This window comes from Plectropomus leopardus, chromosome 19 (genome assembly GCF_008729295.1).
Source record: "Plectropomus leopardus isolate mb chromosome 19, YSFRI_Pleo_2.0, whole genome shotgun sequence".
NCBI classification, from domain to species: Eukaryota; Metazoa; Chordata; class Actinopteri; order Perciformes; family Serranidae; genus Plectropomus; species Plectropomus leopardus.
Genome location: NC_056481.1, coordinates 24,870,201 through 24,892,889, shown reverse-complemented (window position 1 = coordinate 24,892,889; position 22,689 = coordinate 24,870,201). Strand labels below are relative to the sequence as shown.

Sequence of the window (22,689 nt, the reverse complement as noted above, 5' to 3'; positions counted from 1 at the left end):
ATTTTGATTTTATGTTTGCAAGTATTGACTCCTGAGTACTATTTCATTTTATACTATTGACACCTTTCATATCAAGCAGCTGGTTCTATGCCACAGTGGTTTTTGTACTACACTTACAGATAGTGCTTATCAAACAGTGCTGTTTTTCAAATTTATTTTTGCTTTATTGGCACGGCCATAGTTAATCACTGTATTGCCAGAGAGGGTTGTACAAGGTTTACACCCTAAGTGCTGTTTTATATCTGTTGATGAAGATTGAGTTTCTCTGGGTGGTGTTCTTTTTGTTATCACAGATGACTTACTACATCTCTACATGATCCTGGAGAGGAAACTTTGTTTCTCAACAACGCTGTGGTGAAGGAGTGGTTAGGTTTAGGCATAAAGACTACTTTGTTAAGAAAACACTCACTGTTAAAGCAGAGATTAGTCAGTGAAAAAAATACAGGTTCCATATGCTGCATGATGGTGTGAAAGATGACCAAAAAAACCAACTCGTTTTGTTGTTTGTTGCGGATGTTGTTGGTAAAGGTGTCATGCCATCAACCATCCCTGACCACTGCTGATGACCAAGTAAGCTAATATACGACGTCATTTTAGATGTGCTGATGTGTTTCCCACAGAATTCGAGTTGATCTTAGCAAATTTTTCTTGTGTGTTTTTCCCCTTTTTCTCTCATTCTGTGTTCCGTCTCTAACTTTGGACATTTTTGCGGGTCCTTTAACACAGCGCAGGTAGAACTTGTCATGAGCTCTTTTTTTTCTTCAGCGGTAGTTTGAGGAGTTTGAGTCGCAGGGGGGATAACTGATCTGTCGATCCGTTCAGAGCTGATCAGTTCAATAAATCAGAAGAGCAGCTGCTGTAAGAGACGAGTCCCTCACTACATTTACATGCACAGATTAGTTGCACTATGGTGATAACTCGATTAGGCCATTAAATTGGACTACTGTCCTTGTCTCAGTTTACAAGCACTAATTGAGAAAAGATTTATTGATGGAAGTATGTCTGACTCTGCCACAGTAGGTGGCGATATGCCTCCTTTCAGCTAGTTGCTATTGGACCTTTTTCCTGTAATGTTACACACCAAACGAGTTAACAAGTGGAAAACAGGTTGCTTGTCGAACAGTAAAAACTTGGATGACTTTTCTGTGCTGTACATTTGGTTTGTGCTCTACCCTTTACTTTTAACCTCTGTCTTGTTTTGTTTTTTTCCCCATCGACTTTCTTTTACGTATTTATGCTGTTATGCTGTTCCACTTCCAGGTCGTATCCTGGTGTGGCGACTATGGAGCATGCGCAGAACGCAGAGGCCAGTTCAGATCCGGTTGAGAAATAAATTGACCCCCAACTGCATCATATAGGTGTGTTAGTCTCACTTTATCGGATTAAGATGTTCTCATTTATATTAAAAGTCCAGTTTTAGTTGGACTAACATAATAATTCAACTTTACGAACATTATGTAAATTTACTTGACTGCAAACTTTTAGGGCCAATGCAATGAACAGTTTAGTTTCACTTTCAATGCACCTGAAGCTCTGCTGCTCCACTTGCGCCCAGACTACGCTCTGTTCCCCCGGTGCAATGAGCAACTGACCTCTAAATATAATCCAATAACGCTCCTAATCAACCGTCCAGCTCCAAAAATATAAACTCAATATATGACGGCAAATGTTTTAATCATGGTAGACTGCCACAGATAATTGAATTTGTTGGAAACCCTGACATATGAAACTTACAGACAATATGTATTTTTGGTTGCAGAAATGTACAATGCCAGCATTTCTTTTTGTGACTGGGCTCAGACTGAATCATGGCACTCTGTCATAGCAACAAAGCAGACTCTTATTATGAAAATGAGACCTTTAGATAAAGATATAGGCTAAGCTCTTTATCAGGGTAAATCCATGTTTTTTAGCTTAAGTTCCAATTCTGACTCATAGTAGCCAGTTAGTTAAGAGAAGTTGGTGCTAAAATTAGCAGAGCTAGAAGTGCTATAAATATAACTTATAAGCATTATCACCACTTCTGCAATTGGGTCAGAGTTAAGCCTCCTGCTCTGCCTGTGAAATCAATGAGGAGGTGGGAGCTACTTCTGTCCAGGGACTTTAAGCTTTGTCCCCTTCTAACCGAGTGAAGTGGGGCTATTATGGCAGTTAACATTTAGCGATTAAATGTGAACACACTTTGTCAGTTGTTAAATGTCAAGCCCACGGTGGCTTCCCTTTCCCCCTCCGCTTCCTTTGCTGCGAGAGGAGGGCAGGGATGTGTTGGTAGCACAGTGCTGTCAGCCGAGCCAATAGGACAGAGACATCCGCATTCATACCTGTCACACACATTTTGCACACAAAAACACACATGTGCACGGTGCACTCTTTACCCTCCACCACCTCCACCTCCACCTCCTCTGGGCCTTTCATAACTCCAGTAGCTCCACTTGGCAGAGCTAATGGGATGGCAGGGCTGTTGGTTTTAGAGAGGGATGTCGTGAGGAGAGTGGAGCAGAGAGCCGGGGATGGCTCTCTAATAGATCTGGGGTGGGCGGTGTGGAGTCTGGGGGCGGAGGGGTGCAGGGCTGCCTTGTGATCACTGGCCCATGCTGCTGTTTCTCTCCTCTTTTCATCCCACTGCCCCACCACAGCCTCCTTTTTCATACTTTTCCTTCTCTTATCTGCTGTCTGTGTCAGCTTACCCCCCCCCCGCCAATGTTGTTGAGAGATACCAAGCCTTTAGGGTTTCCATTAAGTTGTGCCTGTCCATCTGTATTGTCAGTGTTTTGAAGTCTGTCTGTGTCCACCACGATTTCTACCATATCTACTAACAGTTTGCATTTTCAAAGCAGTGGATTGCGTATTCACATCTGCTGCATAAAGCATATGGTGCTGCAAGATTTCTTATTACTTATCCTAAAAGTAAAAGTATGAAGCTCAAGTTACACATTATGTCTAAGATTTGAGGTAATGAACTGTGAATGTTGACAAGAAAAAGGAACACATTGGTGACAAATTTAAGGGAATGCCAATATAATGTATTGGCAATATACAGGGTTCCCACTGTCATGGAAAACCTTGAAAAGTCAGAATATTTCACAGTCTCCTTTTTCAGGCCTGGAAAAGTCATGGAATTAGTAAAAATCATTGAAAGTTTTGGCAAAGTCATTGACTTTTGTTGTGTATAATGAAATTGATTGTTACAGTGATATTCTGAAAATAATCTTCCACTTAATGTAGCATACCATCGAATTTATTTTTCGTGAGTTAGGAGTTTACATAAAGTAGCTATGTCGAATAAGTCGTTTCAGCATTGACATTATAGTGTGTAATAGTCACATTAAAGACCTGCAGTGTCATATAAGGAAAATTTGAATGGAAAACGGTTTTCGTTTTCCATAAGCAGCTTGACTGAGGCATGTGTAGAGGGAGAAAATATAAGCTAAAGAAAACAGGACTTGACAAGCATGTTAACATGGTGGTAAAAGTCATATACTTATCAAAGATGATATTGAGAATTTTATTAGTAGTTTGATAATGGAGTGGTGTGGACGAATAAACCGATAACTGCAGTGAAAAAAATATCTCTTGAAATCTAATTTTGTCTCTTTAACTATATTTTTAAGTAATAATTTTAAGCAACTCCACACCTTTCCAATTTTAGAATTTGGGGGAGAGCATCCAACTAATTTAGCCAATTTTTGTAAATGACAATTCGTCAAGCACACCAATTCGTCTGATTGATTGGCCCAATATGTGGGATTTAGTCAGTACTTAATATCCAAAGGCATTTGCCAAAATAACCCAGTGCCAAGTAGTATGTGAATGTCTCCAGTCAAACTGTGCCTGCATCTTTTTTCTCAGCAGCAGCAACTAGCATCAGACACTGAGCTGATAAATGGTCTCAAACACTCATGCTTCCGACTTTGTAGTGTTCATGTGCTCTGAGGTCGTAAAGTGGGAACAATATGAAAACTGCAAAAAAAGATAGGTTGTATTTTAACGCTCAGAGCATTTGAACAAAAGGTTGAAAGCTGTTTCCAGTTTATTTATATTTTTTAATATAAATATTTTTTTATTTTAATTTCTATATATTTTATATAGGATCATTTTTATGTCAATTAACCATTAACTATTGACCAAACATTGACTTTTGCCCACCATGTTTATGCATTTTTGACGTCAGGTCGACAACTTGTGTTATAAATTAAAGCTGATATCAATGTTAGTATACTCACCTGGCACACTGTTAAAAGTTTGCTTGCTTGCTTTAGCTTATAGATGCATATCCTAAAATATGCAGCTACTAAAAGTAAATGATAGCTACTGTAATCAAAATAACAAAATATATATTTTTTTACAGTCACTTGTTGACACTGTTTTTAAAGGCTTCTGCCATTTTTGCTACCCTGAAATGTCACAACTTGGCAACTCTGGTAACATTGAATTTTTCCAATTTTCCACTCCAAATAAAAACTTTTGAGGGCCGTTCATATGTTTGTACCTCGTAAATACGGTAAATACGATATTTCTGGAGAGCACATGAAGGCAGCATTACACCAACACTAAAATGGCTTGTTTTTTAGCCCGTCAGTAAATGTTACATTAGCTGTGACATGCTAACAGTTAGCCCTGTCACAGTGTGTGTACGGCCAGGCAGACTCTCAATGTTCCCCTAGTGATACTCCTACAGTAACAGCTACAACCCACACAACAGTGTGTGGTGTGGTGAAGTCGACAGTGGTGTATTTGATGGAGTTGACAATTAAGCGTGCGGAGATGCTACCAAAATGTTTGGAAGTATTGCTATATCACACACCACTCCAATTAAATTATGCATTAGGGTTGCACATCATTTTCATACTGACCAACCAATTAGCGAGCTCTTATATGAACACAAGCCAAGAATGTTGATTTCAGATAATTTTGCAGAATCCTGTATTATGGTTTTAACATTTTTTAAATTCTCTAATCATGACGTGGCATCATCCAATATGTTGCTCAAGCATTTTCATCCGTTGTTTCACCACTTGCCTGTTCGGGGATTTGCTTCAGTTTGTCACCTGTCTGCATGGATGTGGGCCAGTGCATAGATTTTTGGATGTTGCTTGACATTTGGGAACTCACATCTGGAGAGTCCTTACTTGTTCAAGCAAATAATGTGATGTTTGTTTGTCGAGGTTTTTTTCTAACAAAGATTTGCCTCATCATGTCTCCTCTATTCATGAAAACACCAGAGACTGTGGCCAAACACACTCTCACACACACACAGTCCATCCAGCTGAGTGGATTTAATGATGTGCCTGTTCAGTTGTTGGACTGAATGCAAATTCTTAGCAATCAATGTTCTGATGGTTTCTACGAATACCTCCCAGCATGTGACTCCAATCGATTCTGCAGATGCTCATTTAACCTTGGCTCTGGGTTCAAGGTGTTCAGTGGTCGGCCCAGCGTGCCTTCTCCTGCCTCCCCTGTGTGCTGTATGAGGATGTGATGTTTGGAAGTGTGATGTGAAACAAAATGCCACGCCAAATGTCAGAGTACTGAGTCACTTGTGTGCCATCTGGATGCTATTATGCAAACTTGCCAAGGAGGTTTTCTCCAGAGATCGGTAATAAGTGAAGGGAAATTTTGTGTGAGTAATCATTTCGCGAAGGTTAGGGCGACTGTATCCAGGAGAAAGTGTCTTAAGAGGGCTCTGCAGCCCACCCATCATAGAGATATGGTTGATTCAGACGCTAAATCTGAGTGACACCATCTGACAAATACACAGCTGCGTCATCAACATACTGTCAGATAAACATCCATTTAGCAATTTAGATAGGGACCCTGTTTAACCCAACAATCTGGAGAGCATGTCAATCATAAATAATCAACCCACTGTATGATTAGACAACAGCACTGGCCTCGGATCTGTTTTAATATGCCAGTTTAAGGAGATGAAGGCAATAACTAATGGACTGCAGTGCATCCAGGGGGTCTCACCCCCACTGTAAGCCCTCTTCATCACTGACAGACATTTTCTGGAGCTGCTTCATGGTAACGCGGTGTGCTGAGGTTATTTTTGCAATGTCAGCTCAAAGAGGTGAGGAGGGTGACGGTGCAGAGGGGTGTTCTGAGCCGATAAGCAGCCTCATGGCTCTGAGAGGTTGGGGGTTGCTGGTTGTACTGGGACTCTTCCATGAATATGGTTAATTGGTCCCCAGATTACAGAGGGATCCTTGAACATCGACGGTTCAGGTTCTTAATGAGCTACAGTCTTCTGCTTCTTCTCAGTGGGCCGTTCAGCTCGGCCTGTCTCTGCAGACCCCTCAGAACAGGCTTTGAGATGAAATCACCAGATTGAGACCAGACTTCTTAGAGATCAAGAACATTGCATTTTGCTTCATGTCAAGGTTCTCTGTCTGTACGTTAAAGTGGAGGACAGGGAAAATAATACCTATTAATTATCAAATCGGGGAGATTTTCTAGTTTTCTAGCTACTAGTTGCGGAATTAACTACATCTTCCAGTAGCATGTCATAGTTTTATTTTTTCACAAGTCTATATATGCTTGTTGATTGACTAATCACATGTTCAGGATATCCTGATATGAGTATGGATTTGAAGAATGGCTGTTTGCATTGACTGGCATTAAAGCAGACCATTTTTTCACAGCATATTACAATATTTTAATTAAAACTTTCTGCTGAGCTTTTTTATTCAAACCATACACATAGTGACGCATTTTTTGTATACAAAAAACTGCATGTGTTTACAAATTGCCCAGATTGTTTTCTACAGCATAAAAAGATATTTGTGTTATGGACCTGGAAAATGTTAACTGACATTTTTCACTTGTTTTTCCCATGATTATGCTCATTTCCGGTTCATACTTGTAGTTTAAGTTTCTACCACAACATGTACCCATGCTTTAAATGGGCAAAAAAATGTGGATATTTCCCTGTCTGTGCTGGAACACCTGTGCTTACCCTTTGACTGAGATGCTATGCTTTAGCGGATGTCTCTTTATGGCCCTCTCCCAAAAAGCACAGTCTACTCTAATTGGTCAGCATTTTTGGGTCTTTCGTATCTTCAAGTCTCTACATTGCAGCCGAGGGAATGATTGTAACGAAGAATAGCGGCACTTTCTGCCGTGAAATATCACCAATAAAATGCTTCTAAAAGATCAAATACTACACGTTTCAGCTGGGTTAGCATGTAGCTACATGTAGCAGTGCACTTGCAACGGGGTAATGATTGTGTAGCTGCACTTTTTATGCCAAAAATCATAGATAGAAAGTTTTTTTTAACTCAAGCAGATATGTTCCAGTAGAATTATGATTCAAAATGAGGGAAAAAATGAACTACCAAAAATTACAGGTTTCCCTGACGTTAGCGTGTAGCTAAATGTAGCAGAGGATTTAACGTAAACACTAAACAGTTGGAAACAGAGCATTTATATTCAGAACAGTTTGAACCTTTAAATTTTTGCTCAGAGATTACCTATACCTTTACATTTACCTCAATAATTAAAACCTTAGCCTCGTTCACCATAAACATCTGACACTGTCACATTAAATATATAACAGAAAATAAGGAAAAACATAATAGGCTCCCTTAAGATATAAGTTAACCGTATCAGAAATTATAGTTATATCTCTTGGTTATGACACACAATTTTAAATGCAGTCCAGAAAAACTGGCACTTTTATTTTAGAAGTGGAAACAATTTTTTTTTTATTTACACACATAAAAATGAGCAGTGGTTTCAAACACTTTGCAGTTTTTATGGACTATTAATAATAGGTGGTAGTGCTATTTTAGAAGGACACAATTTTTTGCCAGGAATTTTACTTTAGAAATGACACTCGTGGCAGGGTAGTTTAATAAAAAATGACCTTCACAATTAATTAAAATTCAAGTTATTATACATCCATAAATCAGATATAAAGGGTTGTAGTGTAATGACAATTTCAGCACCATAAGCAATAGTTTCTTTCTGTTGTAAAGTGTTCTGTGACACCTTTGTGTCGAGGAACAGCATATAAAAGCTTTTACATCCTGGCTGCAGGTTCAATTACTCTTGTTATACAACAGATGGTAACTAAACAGACATATATTTATCTTACAACGCTGTTCATCGAATATATTCAGGAGACAGTCTCAGATTACTTTGACTTCCCCTCTTTTGAATCATCTCTTTTGTGGGATCACTGTTAAGCATCTATATGAAAAAAAAGAGAAAGCCAGTAAAGGAGCATCTCATCCATCTCCATAGCTCGAGCAAATATTGAAACCCATGATGTGAAAGCGTTGGGCCTCCCTCTCCTCCTTCACTTCTGTGACAGATGTAAATGGATGTTTCAGCGGTTGGCTCTAATGCATTTTTAAACAGGCACAGCAGCAGACAGCAAATGAACGTGTTGCGACGGCAACACTCTACGACGGGGTCTCTATCTGTCGCTGCCTCCTCCTCACATACAAACATACAAACCCACTTACACTCACATACACACACAGTCCTACATACTGCTGAGAATGGCTGTCATTCATCAACTTTCTCAGTACAATGGGCTCAGTAAAGGTCCCATCTTTCAACTAAAGCACCTCCACACTGCGGTGCCCAGCCGAGCTCGGCACCACTGCATCACATTTCCTGTCAACCGCAAACACCCCTGCACAGTAGGACGGAATGATGATTGGGAGAAACTGTTGTTTATTCTTTGACTTGGAAATTAAAATGGCAGAAGACTGTTACTGCTGATTAGACCAACTCATGCGCTCAGAGAGCCAGAGAGAAAAAAAAGGCAGTGACCAGACACGGGAGGATGCGTGTGTGTGATGTTTTAAAGAATTTTATAGTAGGGGGCTGCAACTTAAGAGAGCAAATAGAAAACGTCTTTAACTCTTTGGCAACATATTTGTCACAGGAAAATGCTGCATATAAGTGAAACACCAGCACTTTTAGAAACACATTCACCAATCACATTCAAACATATGCAACATCTAAAAAGCCCTGCAAAAAAGGGAAACAATCACATACAAATGTGCGTTTATACATGAACTTAGATTTGGAGTTATATGTCAAACTACAATTTAAAATGTCGTGATCTTTCACATGCATATGCTTATTTTAGTTGAAAAATTCTGATTGCTGTGTGTATAGCATTAGGAAATAACTGGTACTTCATGGTTCTGATAAAAAGTGAATGGTGATAGTAACTACAACCCACTAACCAAGCTTAAAATTTTACTCAGTGCACCGTCAACTGCGGGTGGAAACTAGAGATGACGCTGTGAAGATCGTTAAAAAATATGAATCATACAGTCAGGAACTGACTTTTAGATTCTTGATTATTTTCATGTATTTATTTATTTATTTGCTACCCCTCTAATTCATGCCATTGACTAGCATCTGGTATCTTCTATACAGCAATGGTTGCTGAGGATAATTGGTATTGTAGTATTTAGACCTTTCCACCCAACTAAGAAATACCTTTGTTACATTTGTACATTTTATCTGTAGCAAATATGTTGAAATTTCATGTTTCTTTAGTACATCACCAACATTTTATTCTAGCGTCCTGCTAATGGGAGATTCTGGTGTTCGTGTGAAGCATGATTATATAGTTTATAGAAAACATATTCCCATTGCTCTTTTTTTTTTGATAATTGAAGACGGAGTAGAGGTGGTTTATTTGTGACTGACACAACAAAACATCAGGAAAGAAAAGGGGTGTCAGGAAAGCACATGAGCATTTCAGTTGTTTGTGTGAGTGTGTGCATGAGTCAGGCAACGATGTGTCTGCAAACAAAACAAGCTGGCAAAAAAATACTTTGACTTCCCACTTTGCAATGCGTCTGTGTGCCGCCCATGTGTTGTCATGTTGGTGGATGTCAGTCAGTCTTTGCTTTAAGTTTGATTAATATGAGCCTTTTAAAAAAAAAAAAAAAAAAAAAAAAAAAGATGTGTGTGTGTGTTTTCAATGTGATTTTAAAGTGTTCTGCTTGTGTTCTGCCTATTTGTGTTTGGTTCCGTTAAAGGACTACTTTACTCACAAAATGACCATTTGGGTATCACTGAGCCTATGTTATGTTAAATTCATAAAGAAACTTGATGAATTGAAGTAAAGTGGGGCTGCGTTTAACAAGAAAACATCGAAACTACATGATAAGACTTCAGCATATCATTTTATATATGAGGCTTTTTGCCAGCATATATTTAGATATAGTGTTGCTGCAAACATGGACCCCAATGACTTTGAATTATGAATTTTCTCAGTTTTTGAAGCCTTTGTTCACTGTGGAGGAGTGCAAGATTTTTTTTTCCCCACAAATTTAATTTTGAGTAACTAATGTACAAAAGATCATTTGGGGGGTAAAGTGTTCCTTTAAGTTGAAGTATGTTGGCTGCTGTGAGGCATTTTTTTTCATGATTAATGCGCACATTAATGAAGTCTCAGTTTCTTTCAACTAACACAATTTCCAAAGAATATGGGAGCCTGTGTGTTGCAGGACAGGATGTAATAAATACTGTATACAGCCTTGTTTTTTGTTTGTTTGTTTTCTTTTCATCCACACAGTTTCGACTGTAGCCTCTGACTTTTTTGATTCTGTTTGATGTAAACAAAAAAATGTTTTGCAGGGTAACACAGAGCGGACTCCGCCCTGTTGCAACCTCACTCATCCCATAATGTCTCTCATCTTTTTTTATGTCCATTAACTTCATTTGAGGAAATTAACGGGATATTTCACCTACTAAATAAGTTTGTCAGCAGTAGAATGGTAATGTGACTTGTGTACACTATAAAAGTCGATTAAAACATACAAATTCTTCTACATAAATGTGTGTTTTGTGAATTGTTAATTTTGTGAATGTGAAATAAGTATATCTCAAAACTGGTGAATTATCTCTTTAATTGTCTCCCTCCTAACGGTCTGTACAGTGTGTGAGCTGATACAGAGCACTCCTCATAGACGCTGAACAGATCTTTCATTGCTTTTGTCATTGCAGGTACCCATCAGCACAGCTATAACCATGTGGCTCTAGGTAGCCCTACACGCACACCTAAGAATGGTAAGACAAACTAGGGGGAGAGGGGAATATTCCAGTGAATCCACAGCTCAGTTCAGTGTTTGAGACGAGGCCTGGACCATGGCATTAACTTGAATTTAGTGCTTGACATCGATGTGTGAAAAACCCCTTGACACGGTCCTCTTTTCAATTTGTCACAAGGCGAATCCATTCTGTTATTGAAAATTAGGCCTTTTCGTCGACGATTGAATCATAGAAGTGTCACAGCCCATAGTGATGAACATTTTTCTGAGAGCGGGATCGAGCCATAGCTGCTGTCCGTCTCTCTTTTAAGGGGAATACAATAGGCGGAGTATCAAGTTAATGTTCTGTCAAGGTCGTCCCGTCCTCTGGTTGACAGAGCGTGAAACCCCAAGTACAAAAGTTATCACCGTAACCTCATGCTCCCTGTGAGGAGCATCACCGTGAATCGGTTTTTATTACTGATGTCATGCAGCTGTTTGTTGGAACAGTACTTCTGAGCGAGCCGAGGCTGGCCCCGGGTCGCAGACTGGCAGATGTGAAGAGTAACGGTTGCATAAGGATGCAAGGTGGAGACTGGAGAGAGGAAAGACAGCAGAGATAAAAGAGAAGAAAGGAGGCCATAAGCTGAATATTCACTGCCTTCTGTATTTATTAAATCAGTCTGATCTCGCCACTTTATTTATATTCTGTTTGTTTCAACCACAAATATATAAAAAAAACTCACTCACTTGCTCTCAGACAGTCAGTGACTATGCTTGAATTCTTCGGCCAGAGTGGCCTCTTCTTTATGGACATAATTGACCATGTGGTCCATTTCACACACACAAACATACGCGCGCAAACACGCACACACACACACACGCACACGGATAAGCAAACCGCGACTATGGAATAATGCCTCGGAGATCTATGGAAAACATGAAAAATCCATTTCAACAACACATCTAACAGAGAGACTTTGATCACAGACTCCCTGAAAGGCTTCCAATTTCAGCACGCAGTGTATTTTCTAGATAAAACCCGCTGACACCACCCCACCCCACCCCCCGCAGGTTGTGACTGAAACAACCAGGGTATACAGCTGCAAATCACCAGCAGAAAATATGCAGTCACACACATAAGTGTGCAGCACATGCCTCAGGACGTTAACGCTGATTTGATTTGAAATATGTTTTGGTTTTGGAGAGGATCTCTGTATAAAGTCATGCTAATTGTGGAGTAGGTCTTTGTAGGCTTTGCTTTTCTCACCACCAACGTGTCTCTGAAATATTTGTTTTTTTACTTGGGTTTGGTAGCTCACCGATCATTGAGACGTGGTAAGTCATACATACATTTAGTTTAAAACTCATTCATTACATCCCAGCACATATTTGTGTACACATACACCACAAATCAACCCTACGTTTGTGTCTTCCTGTCTTCCACTTGAATTGGTGTATGTTCAGACCTGATTTAAGTAGCATTTGCTAATAATTATTGGAAAAAACGTTTAAGTTTGTTATGTGGAAAAAGTTCCAGAATCCTTTTTACCAATGGGAGTACATGAAAGTCCGCTCATGTCAAAGATGCAAAAGAATATAATTTTTGTTACTGTCCAGTCTTCTTTTTGTCAACAAATTCCACAAAAAATTGTTGGTCCGACTAGAGGGAGAAATAGTTGACTAGTCAGCTTTGTAGTAAGGAGTAGGAAAGGGGGCATTGTATTCCTACATGGCTAGCTAGTTACCTGGCTAAGTCAAAAGAAAAATTGCAGAAAAAAGTGTACAGAAATAAATGGCAGCAAGCATAGAATAAATCTGTGCAGCTCTACATGTTGTTAGAAGTCAACAGGAAGAATGGAAAGCTTCAAATGAATACATTTCTAGAGTTGTCGTTAAAAATTTTTTTAACTGGTTCTGCAACTGCTGCTTCAGCTTTTATGTTGACTGATAATGGGGTCGGCCCATGATATTTCATTTGCTGATAGTTTGGCACAAAACAACAAAATAAACCCTCTTTCCAACAAGTGTCAGGCAGAATGAATTAAGTAAAGCAAAATTTTGATACAGTCTGATAATCAGATATGTGTATGTGCCTTTTTTTATTTTAATGTGGGATCATGCCACCCAGTAGGTGCCAAACCATTGCTGTAATGGCCCATTATTCCAAAACCACAATATTCGGAAAAATGTCCCACTGGAACGGAAGCTTATTTATCCAATAGCCCATTATCCCCAGGCGACAACCTGAGGCTAAAAAAATGAAGTCAATGCGAAAGTCCCAAAAACTGCAATTCATTGAATGGTCACTTGAGGCTGGCTCCAAAACAGAGTCAATGCCCAAAGATACCTATATAAATATGCCCAGAAATAAACATGTTTACAGCCTGGTACAAGGTCAGGGTCATGTCTTCGCCAGAGGAAAAAATACAAATTGGCATCAGGAAAGGTTCATTGATGTCATTCAGTAAGCATGTGCTTTTCCAAGTGATGAGCATTTGTTTTCCAGTTAACGGGCTGTTGGTCAAATGGGCAATGGGTCCAATAGGACATTTTTTGGTCTGTTGGAGTTTAACAATAATGGGATGTTTGAACAATGGGCAGTCTCCACCCAGGGCACAGTGCGAGGCAATACGTTTTGCAGGATCAATCAATTGTTGGTTTTGTTCTTTTTTATTGCATTTGTTGGCATTAAGAACATTATCTCTTGACTAATCCTTTAAAATCACATGCTGAAATCTGCAAAGACTACTTGAGTCAGGTCTGTGTGGTTGCACTGTCCATCGTGATGAAGCAGTGAAATGTGTTTGCGATTGAGATAGCTAACAGCATGCCAGTCTGAGTCGATTCTCCTCTTATTGATGCAGTGTGGCAGACAGTCCAGTCACAGATCGTTCACATCCTTCGAACTCCCTCCCTGCAGCTCCCAGGACCCCATGCTGTCGCCCGGCCCTGCTGCCACTCCTCTGTACTAGTATTCCGAGCTGCCCTCCTCGTTTCATCCTGCTATTTTCTTTCCTTCTTTATTTCAGTCTAAATTTTTTTTCCTTTCAGATTCACTTATCTCTATCTCATCTCTCTCCTGTCCTTCTCTCCATCCTGCAGCAGTTACTAAAGCCCTATTTTTATCTGTCCATTGGAGGCTAGTGTTGAGCCGCACCCATGCCCACTGCTCTGCGCTGCGTGACAGACTCACAGCCCACTGGGGAAAGCCAGATAGAGCAGGAGTGAGAAAGAAAATGAGAGAGAGGGGAATACTGAACGGACAAGAAAGAATTAAGGAGCGGAGGAAAGTGGGTGGCAGCATGGTAGGACAGATAAGATTGACAGAGCAAGGAAGACGGTGGAGAATGGGACACAGTGCGAATGTTTGTGTGCGTGCATGTGTGAGAAAGGGAGATAAAGCGAAGGCGAAAATAAAAGAGGGCTTTGGTCCAGTCACTCCCCCTTTGCGTCTTTCTGGCATCATATCACGTCACATCAGCGACAGCCAGTCCAGGGATTGCTCCCTGGCCAGCCCCAGATCACATCACAGCACTGTCACGAGCAGGGTCACTCTGCAGCACACATCTGTTGTTCTGTGTGTTGTCTTGTTTTTTTTTTTTAAAAAAATGTTTTCTTTTTTGGGCCGCTGTTTCCTCCCGTCAAACCACCACGTCACCTGTCAAGTCAGTCCAGCACCAACCGTTCACTGAGTGCCTGATGTGACCGCCTTACTCCCCCACCGCTGCCACCAGCAAGTTGGAGTTTTAGATCTGCAACCATTTCTCAAAGGCTGACACTCTCAACTCACTGGCTGAGTTAAAGCTCAGGCTGTGTTAGTAAAATTAAAAGGCAGGAGGAAAGAGACAGAAAAAGTCCTCATGCTTCATGCACTAGTCTCGGACTGCAAAAAGCTAATAACCAGGGCTGTAGCCAAGCTTTTAAAAACACTGAGGTCATCAGTCCAAAATAACCTCAAAAAATCTTTTTGACCACCAACAAGTCTTTTTCCTTAAAGACTAACTAAATCCTCCACTTTTAGCTTGAGTGCCTTCTCCCTGGAATGGGAAAAAAGTCTCAAAAGTAGTCAGGGCCTGGAGGAAAATTTGGCCTAGATCCCTCAGCAACACTACTAAATACCCATATATATTGCTTTTCAGCCCTAAAAAAAAGTGGCCTTGGAGTTTAGTTATTTTTGTATTTAAAAATACTGTTTCAAAGTCCAGGATGTTATTTTGGTGGGGATGTACCGAGTCCTTTTGACAGTTACGTTTAGGCAACAAATTCAGTCAAATCAAAGAATTTAGCCAGTTCCATTTTGGATACAGTTCAAGGTTTACAATGATAAAGACTTTAGTTTTCCTTATTCTGTTAATAAACAAAACAAAGACTACAAAACTCTTCTATTAGCAGGTTTCTGATTTTTACTGACTGTTACAAATTGCCAGTTAAAATAGTAGACATGCACTACAGCAGATAATTATTATTGTTTTATCTCAGGCTGTCAGTATTTTAAAAAAAATCACATTCACATTTATAACAAACAAAACCCAGAGAGCTAACCTTAAAATACACTGTCGGATTAACATTGCTCTGTTTATTTTTTGGTCCCTCTAATGCCTCACTTGTCCGACAAGCTAATGTTTAAGTACGGCAGTTTTGTTTGAAAAATGATCACGTCCTCACAAAAATAAGTTAAATGACCAAAATCCCCTCTTAATACCGCATTACGTGGTGATGGCAGATGTTGCGTTGAAATTACATGCCAGCACAACAGATATACACCGTCGGACCAATCACAAGCAGCGCCATTGATTGCAAGTACACTGGTTGACAAACAATCATGACGTCACACCCCCTTTTTATACAACAAATTACTTAATAAAACCAAAATTATAAGAAAGTAAACACTAAAACACACAGCTATGAGTAAAGAACTACCTAAAATGACAGAAACCATCTTTGGGGAAAATTTGCACCTCAAGATTTTAGTTTGACCCATGTCCCATTCACTGAGATGAAGGGGGGCTGAGTCTATAACCTATACCGCAGCCAACCACCTGACAGTGATGTTTGGGTTTTGGCTCCACTTTTTGGGAAGTTGTCCAATCGTTATAGGCAGTATAAGGAGCAAGAAAGTCTGCATTATTAGATGGTCGATGTGGCAAATAGTGAAACAAACACCAGACTTTCACTCATGAGACCACAGTTCATGTCCCATGTAAAACTTAAGTCAATGCTGGCTTCTTTTAACCTACATTTTTACCATTTTTTACTTGTGTACTTACTTGTACTATGTCAATTAACAACTAACTTAAGTCCGTAAACAAGCGTAGTTATTTTAACCGAAAACACCAGCACATGATTTAAAAAAACAATATGAGCCACCACCACATAATGTAGTGTTATGAAGTCAGGGTCATTTCACATATTTCTCTAATATCACATTGTTTTAAAAAAAAAAAAACAGCCTGACCTTGATCCAAAAATGTTTTCATATACGCTCCAGTGCTACCTCATGTTTCTTCTCACGTAATTACATGTCATGATTATATCATTTGTCTTCTTTGTTAGTTTTCTTTGTTTTGATTTAACAAGTAGAAATAGTAGTTTACTGACAGGGCACCAGGATTATAGTGAGAGTGCATTTAAGTAATGCTCTCCACTGAAGTACAAACTGGACTGTTGTACTCATACAAGAAGAAATTTAAGTTTTTAACAAATGATATATATTTTTTTTTTTAATAAGTAGCGACTGCGCTGAAATCTGCTGTAGCTAATTAACATTAAGCCAAAAAAACAGCATGAAACTTGGCAACAAGATAATGTTTGGATTCCAAAGATCCTTTAGAAAATTTAGCACTACTCTCTAACAGCCCTCTGTGTTGTGGTAGTTCAACAAGACAAAGAAAGTGGTGAGACTGGAGAGACGATACCAAGGACGTGTCCTCGGTGTCTTTGATGGTAGCTACAGCCCTGGCAACAACAATAAATTATTTACACCTGACAAAGGTCTGAAGAAATTCTGGTCTCTATATTTTGTTATATTTGAACCCAAGTACTTGCACTATAAAAAGTGCACTTTTTGTACAGATTCTTTCTTTATTCTATTTTTTAGAACACCTCTGCCTCAGGAAATATTTGTAAAACTAAAGCTCCAGCCTGCCTGCCAGCTCAGCCTTCACTTTTCTACCTCAGCAGGTGGTCTTCCATGAAGGCCTGATCCTGGCTAGCCCTTTTTGGAGGGGGGCTACAGGGGATAGGAGAAGCCAGCCTGCCCATTTTTTCTCTTCCCTCTTCTGTGTCTGTATATGTATGTATGTGTCTCCAGAAAACAATCGGATAAGCGGCATCCTGACCTCGCAGACGGAACCCTACGACCTGTCTTTCTCACGCTCCTTCCAGAGCCTGTCACACCTGCCGCCCTCCTATGAGGCGGCCGTCAAAGCCGACCTCAACCGGTTCTCATCCCTGAAGAAACTCAGTAGGTCCAACAAGTTCACTGCACTAATGCAAGAGTAGGCTCCCTGCCCTTGATGCCCTGCATGACCAAAAAAGAAAAAAATCTGCATTAATTGTGCTTCCCTGACTCCTTACTGAGCTCTGAAGTGTTTCAGCTGTGAAAATGATTTGCTTGCTCTACGAAGGACATCCAAAAAAAAAAAAAAAGTCATAACCGACATTTTTCTGGAGAATTTTGCAACTGCCCATTGAGAATCCTAAAATACACATTTTTCAACTCTGATCCTTCATGAAATCAGCCTAGTCATCTCAAGCAAAACTATGAGTCATTGATATTCCATGCTTCCCTTGTCTCCACTTAAAGGCTGCAGCCACTATTTCTCTTGGAGCGTATAAGTACATTAAGCGGCTTCTTGTGCCCGGCCCGGCTCGGTATTGATTTAGTGGTGCTACGCTGGATTTCTGCTGCGTAATGAGGTCTCATCTCATGATATTCTCAGAGTGGAACGCAAATATTCCTTAAGGCTTGTGTAATTTCATCATGACTGCCCCACTTCACTGCTGGCGTGCAGTCAAAGTGAGGGATGACGATCTACAACTCATCCCGTCAGGGCTCACTCCACACTGGCTCCCACTCGTAGCTGCTGGGCACCATTTCAAACTAAATGGCAAAACAGGTTTGCAGGATGCAGTGCTATTTACTGGTCCTCACTTGTATTGGAAGAAACAAAAACATTACCATCCTTTTGCTTGAAGAATTAACGTAATAGTTTAGGCTGTAAAGCAAAACCAAATGAATTCAATTGTCAGAGATAGCCCACAGAGGAGGCAATGTTGAAATGGAAAAATATCCTTAGGCAGTGTCCTTCAGTCTTTCCAACTTTCTTTCTGCTTCCAAAGCAAATTATTTGTTGCAGCAAATAGCCAAAAGGCTCTGCAGTTTCTTTTTGTTGCTCAACTAGTGTGTGCACACTGATAGATCATGTTGGATTGTGCTGGAGGGAAGATAGAGCAGCGTTTTCATTGTCGGGATAATAAAAGAGAAGAATGCTACTGCTTATTAATGCAAATTGGTATCAAACTGAAGAAAAGCATTTAGCCCATTGCAGCGCAGGACAGTATACATCACAAGTTGTTCATTCACTCCGTGGTAATATAGTTGATGAGTTTGCAATGCCCCTGCCCGAATCCTGAAGACTATTATGCTTGAGAAAGGAACATCTTGTTTTTATTATCTCTCATAATGAATCGATTTGCAGCGAGCACCCTAGCTCGCAGCTGAAGGGGATTTTGGCTGAGTGTAATCTTGACAGGTGGTGTGAGCACTGCTGCACCCATTATTGAAAAAGACCGGCTCGGAGTCATCTACGAATTCTCAACGAGGTGAAGAGGTCTGCTCTCTGCGATTTATACCCGCCACACAAATGCCACCTCTGACTGCTTAAACATTCATGCTGGTGTTCAGGAAGAATTTGTATCTTCATAACAATGGACTTATGAATGTTTCCATTTTTTAATTTGTGCCGCATTTTGTCTTTTTGAAGAGTTTTTGTGAATGTGCGTCACTATGTGTGTGGTCCTGTACTCAAAGTCTTTCTGCATGTGTTTGTTTTGTGTGGCATGCGGTTGATGACACATTCACTCCCACACTCTACTGTCTCTGGAAATGTATTCTCGTCTTTGTGATTTGCTTTTATATGCATGTTGTTTGTACACACAAATAAACTGGAGCACATAAAAAACTCCATTCTTAACAGGAAGTGACTGTTCAATAATACAATAAGCTTTGCAGCATGAACATACGAGGTGCCTGTGTGTTATCTGTATGATATGACCATGTTTGTTTATAGACTTTCACATGACCTTTGCAGAGTTTGCTCCCACAGCCAGAGCTGCCTGTAGCCTCCCAGATGAAGCCTGGATGTGTTGATGTTATGTGCCTAGCATGTAATACAGTCTGACTGCGATTCCTGCGTCTCTCTCTGTTTTCTATTCCCCTCCATAAGCTTGGAAAGGTGAAACACAGATGGGTCCGCCAACACTTTTCTCTGCATTGTGCGCAATGTTCTCCAATCCCACTTTATCCGATTTCTCCCCTTGCATTCTAACACCTACCCGTGTTTTCTCTTGCTTTCCCTCCCTGAACCTCCTCTTCACCTCTTGCTTCTGTTTTTTTTCTTCTCATTCCTGTCTCCTCTGCAGCAGATAAAGAAGTCGAGGACTACTACACTCGTAAGCGCCACCTGCCCGACCTGGCAGCAAGAAGCACGCTTCCCTTGCATGTTCTCAAAATGACTCAAGACCAGGTGGGTACATAAGTGCTCGGTTTAAGAGTGCAGGCGTCTAAACAAGGTCGTGTTCTTTGCTTTTTATGCATCCGTGAGGCAGAGAGAGTGTTATCTCTGAGTCTCCACATTTGAATTTGTTAGAAGCTATGGCTGGTCTTTCTCTGCTTCCTGCAGTAGTGGGTGGCGGAGCCTTTTACCCCTTAGTTTGTGAATAAATTCACCTCATTCATCTTTTGCTCAACAGCACCGGGAACAGCAGCAGCAGCTCCAGAGCCAGCCCCCGCAGTCCTCCATGTCCCAGGCCCCTTCCCAGTCGCAACCCTCACAGCAGCAGTCCCAGCAAAGGCAGAGGCCTCGTCGTGTCCAGAGGGCCATGTCCCAGGACCGAGTCCTGTCCCCGCAGAGAGCCCCGCAGCAGGACTACAGCATGTCCTCGAATGGTATGTCCCCTTACGGAGGCAGGATCCTGTCAGACGAGCAGCTCCTGTCAGCTGAACGTCTCCGATCCCAGGAGCGTCTTCTTCCCCAAGACCGCCACACCTCCCAAGATCGCCTGTACTCCAAGGACCGCATGTACTCCAAGGACCGACTCCTGTCACAGGATCACCTCTACTCAAAAGACCGCCACTACTCTCAAGACCGCCTCTATTCACAAGAGCGCCTGTATTCACAAGACCGCCTCCTCTCCCAGGATCCCCTGCTCTCGCCGGACAAGCTGATGATGTCGCTGAAGCGCGGCATGGTGAGCAGCATCTCTGGCGGGTTTCGCGGCAGCGACAAGTCAATGTCACGTGCCATCTCGCACACAGATGTGTTCATACCGACCACGCCGCTTATGGATCGCTACAAGATGACCAAAATGCACTCCCATCCCAGTGCCTCTAACAATGGTGGCGGTGGCGGTGGCGGCGGCGGCGGTGGCTGTGGCAGCGGTGGCGGTGGCGGTGGCGGCAGCAGCGTGGCAGCAGCAGCGGGAGGCAGTGGGCACTCCAACACTTTAGCCATGAACCAGACAGCAAACAAGAGGCAGGCATTTGCCTCCAGACGGACTCATACTGTGGAACAGCTCCACTATATCCCGCCGCACCACCAGCAGCAGCAGCAACAGCAGCCACAGCACTACCGCACAGGCAGCAAGACTGAGGTGACTGTGTAACCACGACTACCTGAACTGCACTGGAAGGAGCACTGTTGTGCGCCAGGGGGGTGGGATTAAAAGGGGCACGTGGGTACGCTGGCCTTCTTTTAGAGTAGGACGGTGGCGATTTCACTTTCTTTGACTGAGGTTCCTGCAAAGTCAGAGATTCCAGGACCAAGAACATCCACACGCTTACTGAGAGAGACCGGAAAAACGAGCTACACTGTACACTGCAAACACAGGCCCAGCTAGATCTGACGCCAGAGAGGGTCGTGGATGGGGGGAGGTGTGGTATTATCCAGCTAACTTGCCTATTATTTCCACTGTCTTGATTACCCTATTCATCCCCAGGCTCCGGCCTCATTCTGTGTATGTTTTAGTGAGAAAACACTGATTGTGTCTGTTTAAGCCTTTATCGCCCCCCCCCTTTGTCCAACAAATCTATTCTGTGACCTTTTCTGGCAAATCTTAAAGGGCTTTGCATGGTTAAACACATAGACCGATTCCTCCGTGACTTCTGTTGTGCAATACAACACCACCACAGGTGATGAACAAGGTTGAGCCTGTTATAACTTTATAAATATATAAATAAATGAACAAAAAAACAACCATTTGTACGCCCTGTCCAACTCATAGCTCTAGTGAATCTCAATGAGAGAAACTGAAATGGATGTTATCAGCACTTCTGTTTGGTGCCTCTGACAGATGTTCCATTTCTTAAAATGAAGTGGTTTTGTGGGTTACAAAGCACAATCAATAAAAAAATATTCTGTTCTGTTTATGATTTTTGGGTTTGAATAGTGACGGCTAGCTTGTTTTGTTCTTAAAGCAATGGCAGGTTTTTTTGCTTCCAGTAGACGATTGTAAATAAGCTATTCTAGAAGCAGTACTATGGACAAGTCTGTACTGGATGGACTTTGTATTAGACTGTCTGTTTTCAATAGATTCTTAAAAAAAATCAACTATAAATCATCACTGTTTCGTGAGTTCAGAATAGAAACCCACTTAACCAAGTATTTGACAGGATAAATTAATACTCTACTGTGTGTGTCTTTGCAAAACTGTTTGTAGGACGAGAAGTGAATGAATGTGTCGTTGATAACAGATATACCACTGTTTATATTTGGATGTAGACTGTGTTCCATTGACATCAGAGGAGTTGAACATCATGGAAATGGATTATAATGCTTGTTATCGTAGGGTCAAATAAACCATCCATATTTTTCTAAACATTCAATATTGTTTCTTGAGAGAATGTGTTTGTGTTAAGAAATGATATGCCACATGACCACTGTGAATTTAGGTGTTTGACAGTGGAGGGACAAGAGCACTTTGTTAGTAACCTTTGTTCTCTGAGTGAAGAGACTATAGCTGTGTTCGTATTTTGTGAGTGATAATGGAAAGGCACGCCCCTTATACATGGGAGCGGCAACGTGTGAGGGATTTCTGGGAGGTGATAGTCCACGATTTCTCAGAGGTATTGTGGATTCAAAACTTCCAGATGATCCGCTCAACTTTTGAAGAGTTATGTGATGCAGTAACAGCTCTTGTAGCTCCTGCTGCATCATGCCCGAGGGAACCAGTCTCCACAGACAAGCACATAACCATAGAATCATGTGACCTAGAAAAGCCATAGTGTTTCTATAGCAGTTTGTTCGAATCACTTGAAATACCACCTCATGCGATCGTAACACTTTTTGCCATAAATTCTTTTTAAATTGACCTGCCTAATGTTAGGGTTAATGGATATGTGATATATGATAGTTAGATCAAAACCTGGCTCTGATCGGTCTAAAAGCTGGAGCGATAGTCTCTT

The 22,689-nt window shown here is 41.1% G+C and overlaps 1 protein-coding gene across 1 annotated transcript in view; it reads left to right on the top strand.

The window, feature by feature from the left end:
* Nucleotides 1–21,328, top strand: part of LOC121958945 (protein shisa-6) — a 90,378-nt gene extending 69,050 nt beyond the window's left edge. Inside the window, exons 5-9 of the mRNA XM_042508130.1 lie at nucleotides 10,981–11,043; nucleotides 12,321–12,341; nucleotides 17,317–17,469; nucleotides 19,650–19,753; nucleotides 19,980–21,328. Coding sequence (XP_042364064.1) covers nucleotides 10,981–11,043; nucleotides 12,321–12,341; nucleotides 17,317–17,469; nucleotides 19,650–19,753; nucleotides 19,980–20,891 — 1,253 coding nt within the window. The 3' untranslated portion in view covers nucleotides 20,892–21,328. The remainder of the gene's footprint in view (nucleotides 1–10,980; nucleotides 11,044–12,320; nucleotides 12,342–17,316; nucleotides 17,470–19,649; nucleotides 19,754–19,979) is intronic.
* The last annotated feature ends 1,361 nt before the right edge of the window (nucleotides 21,329–22,689 follow it).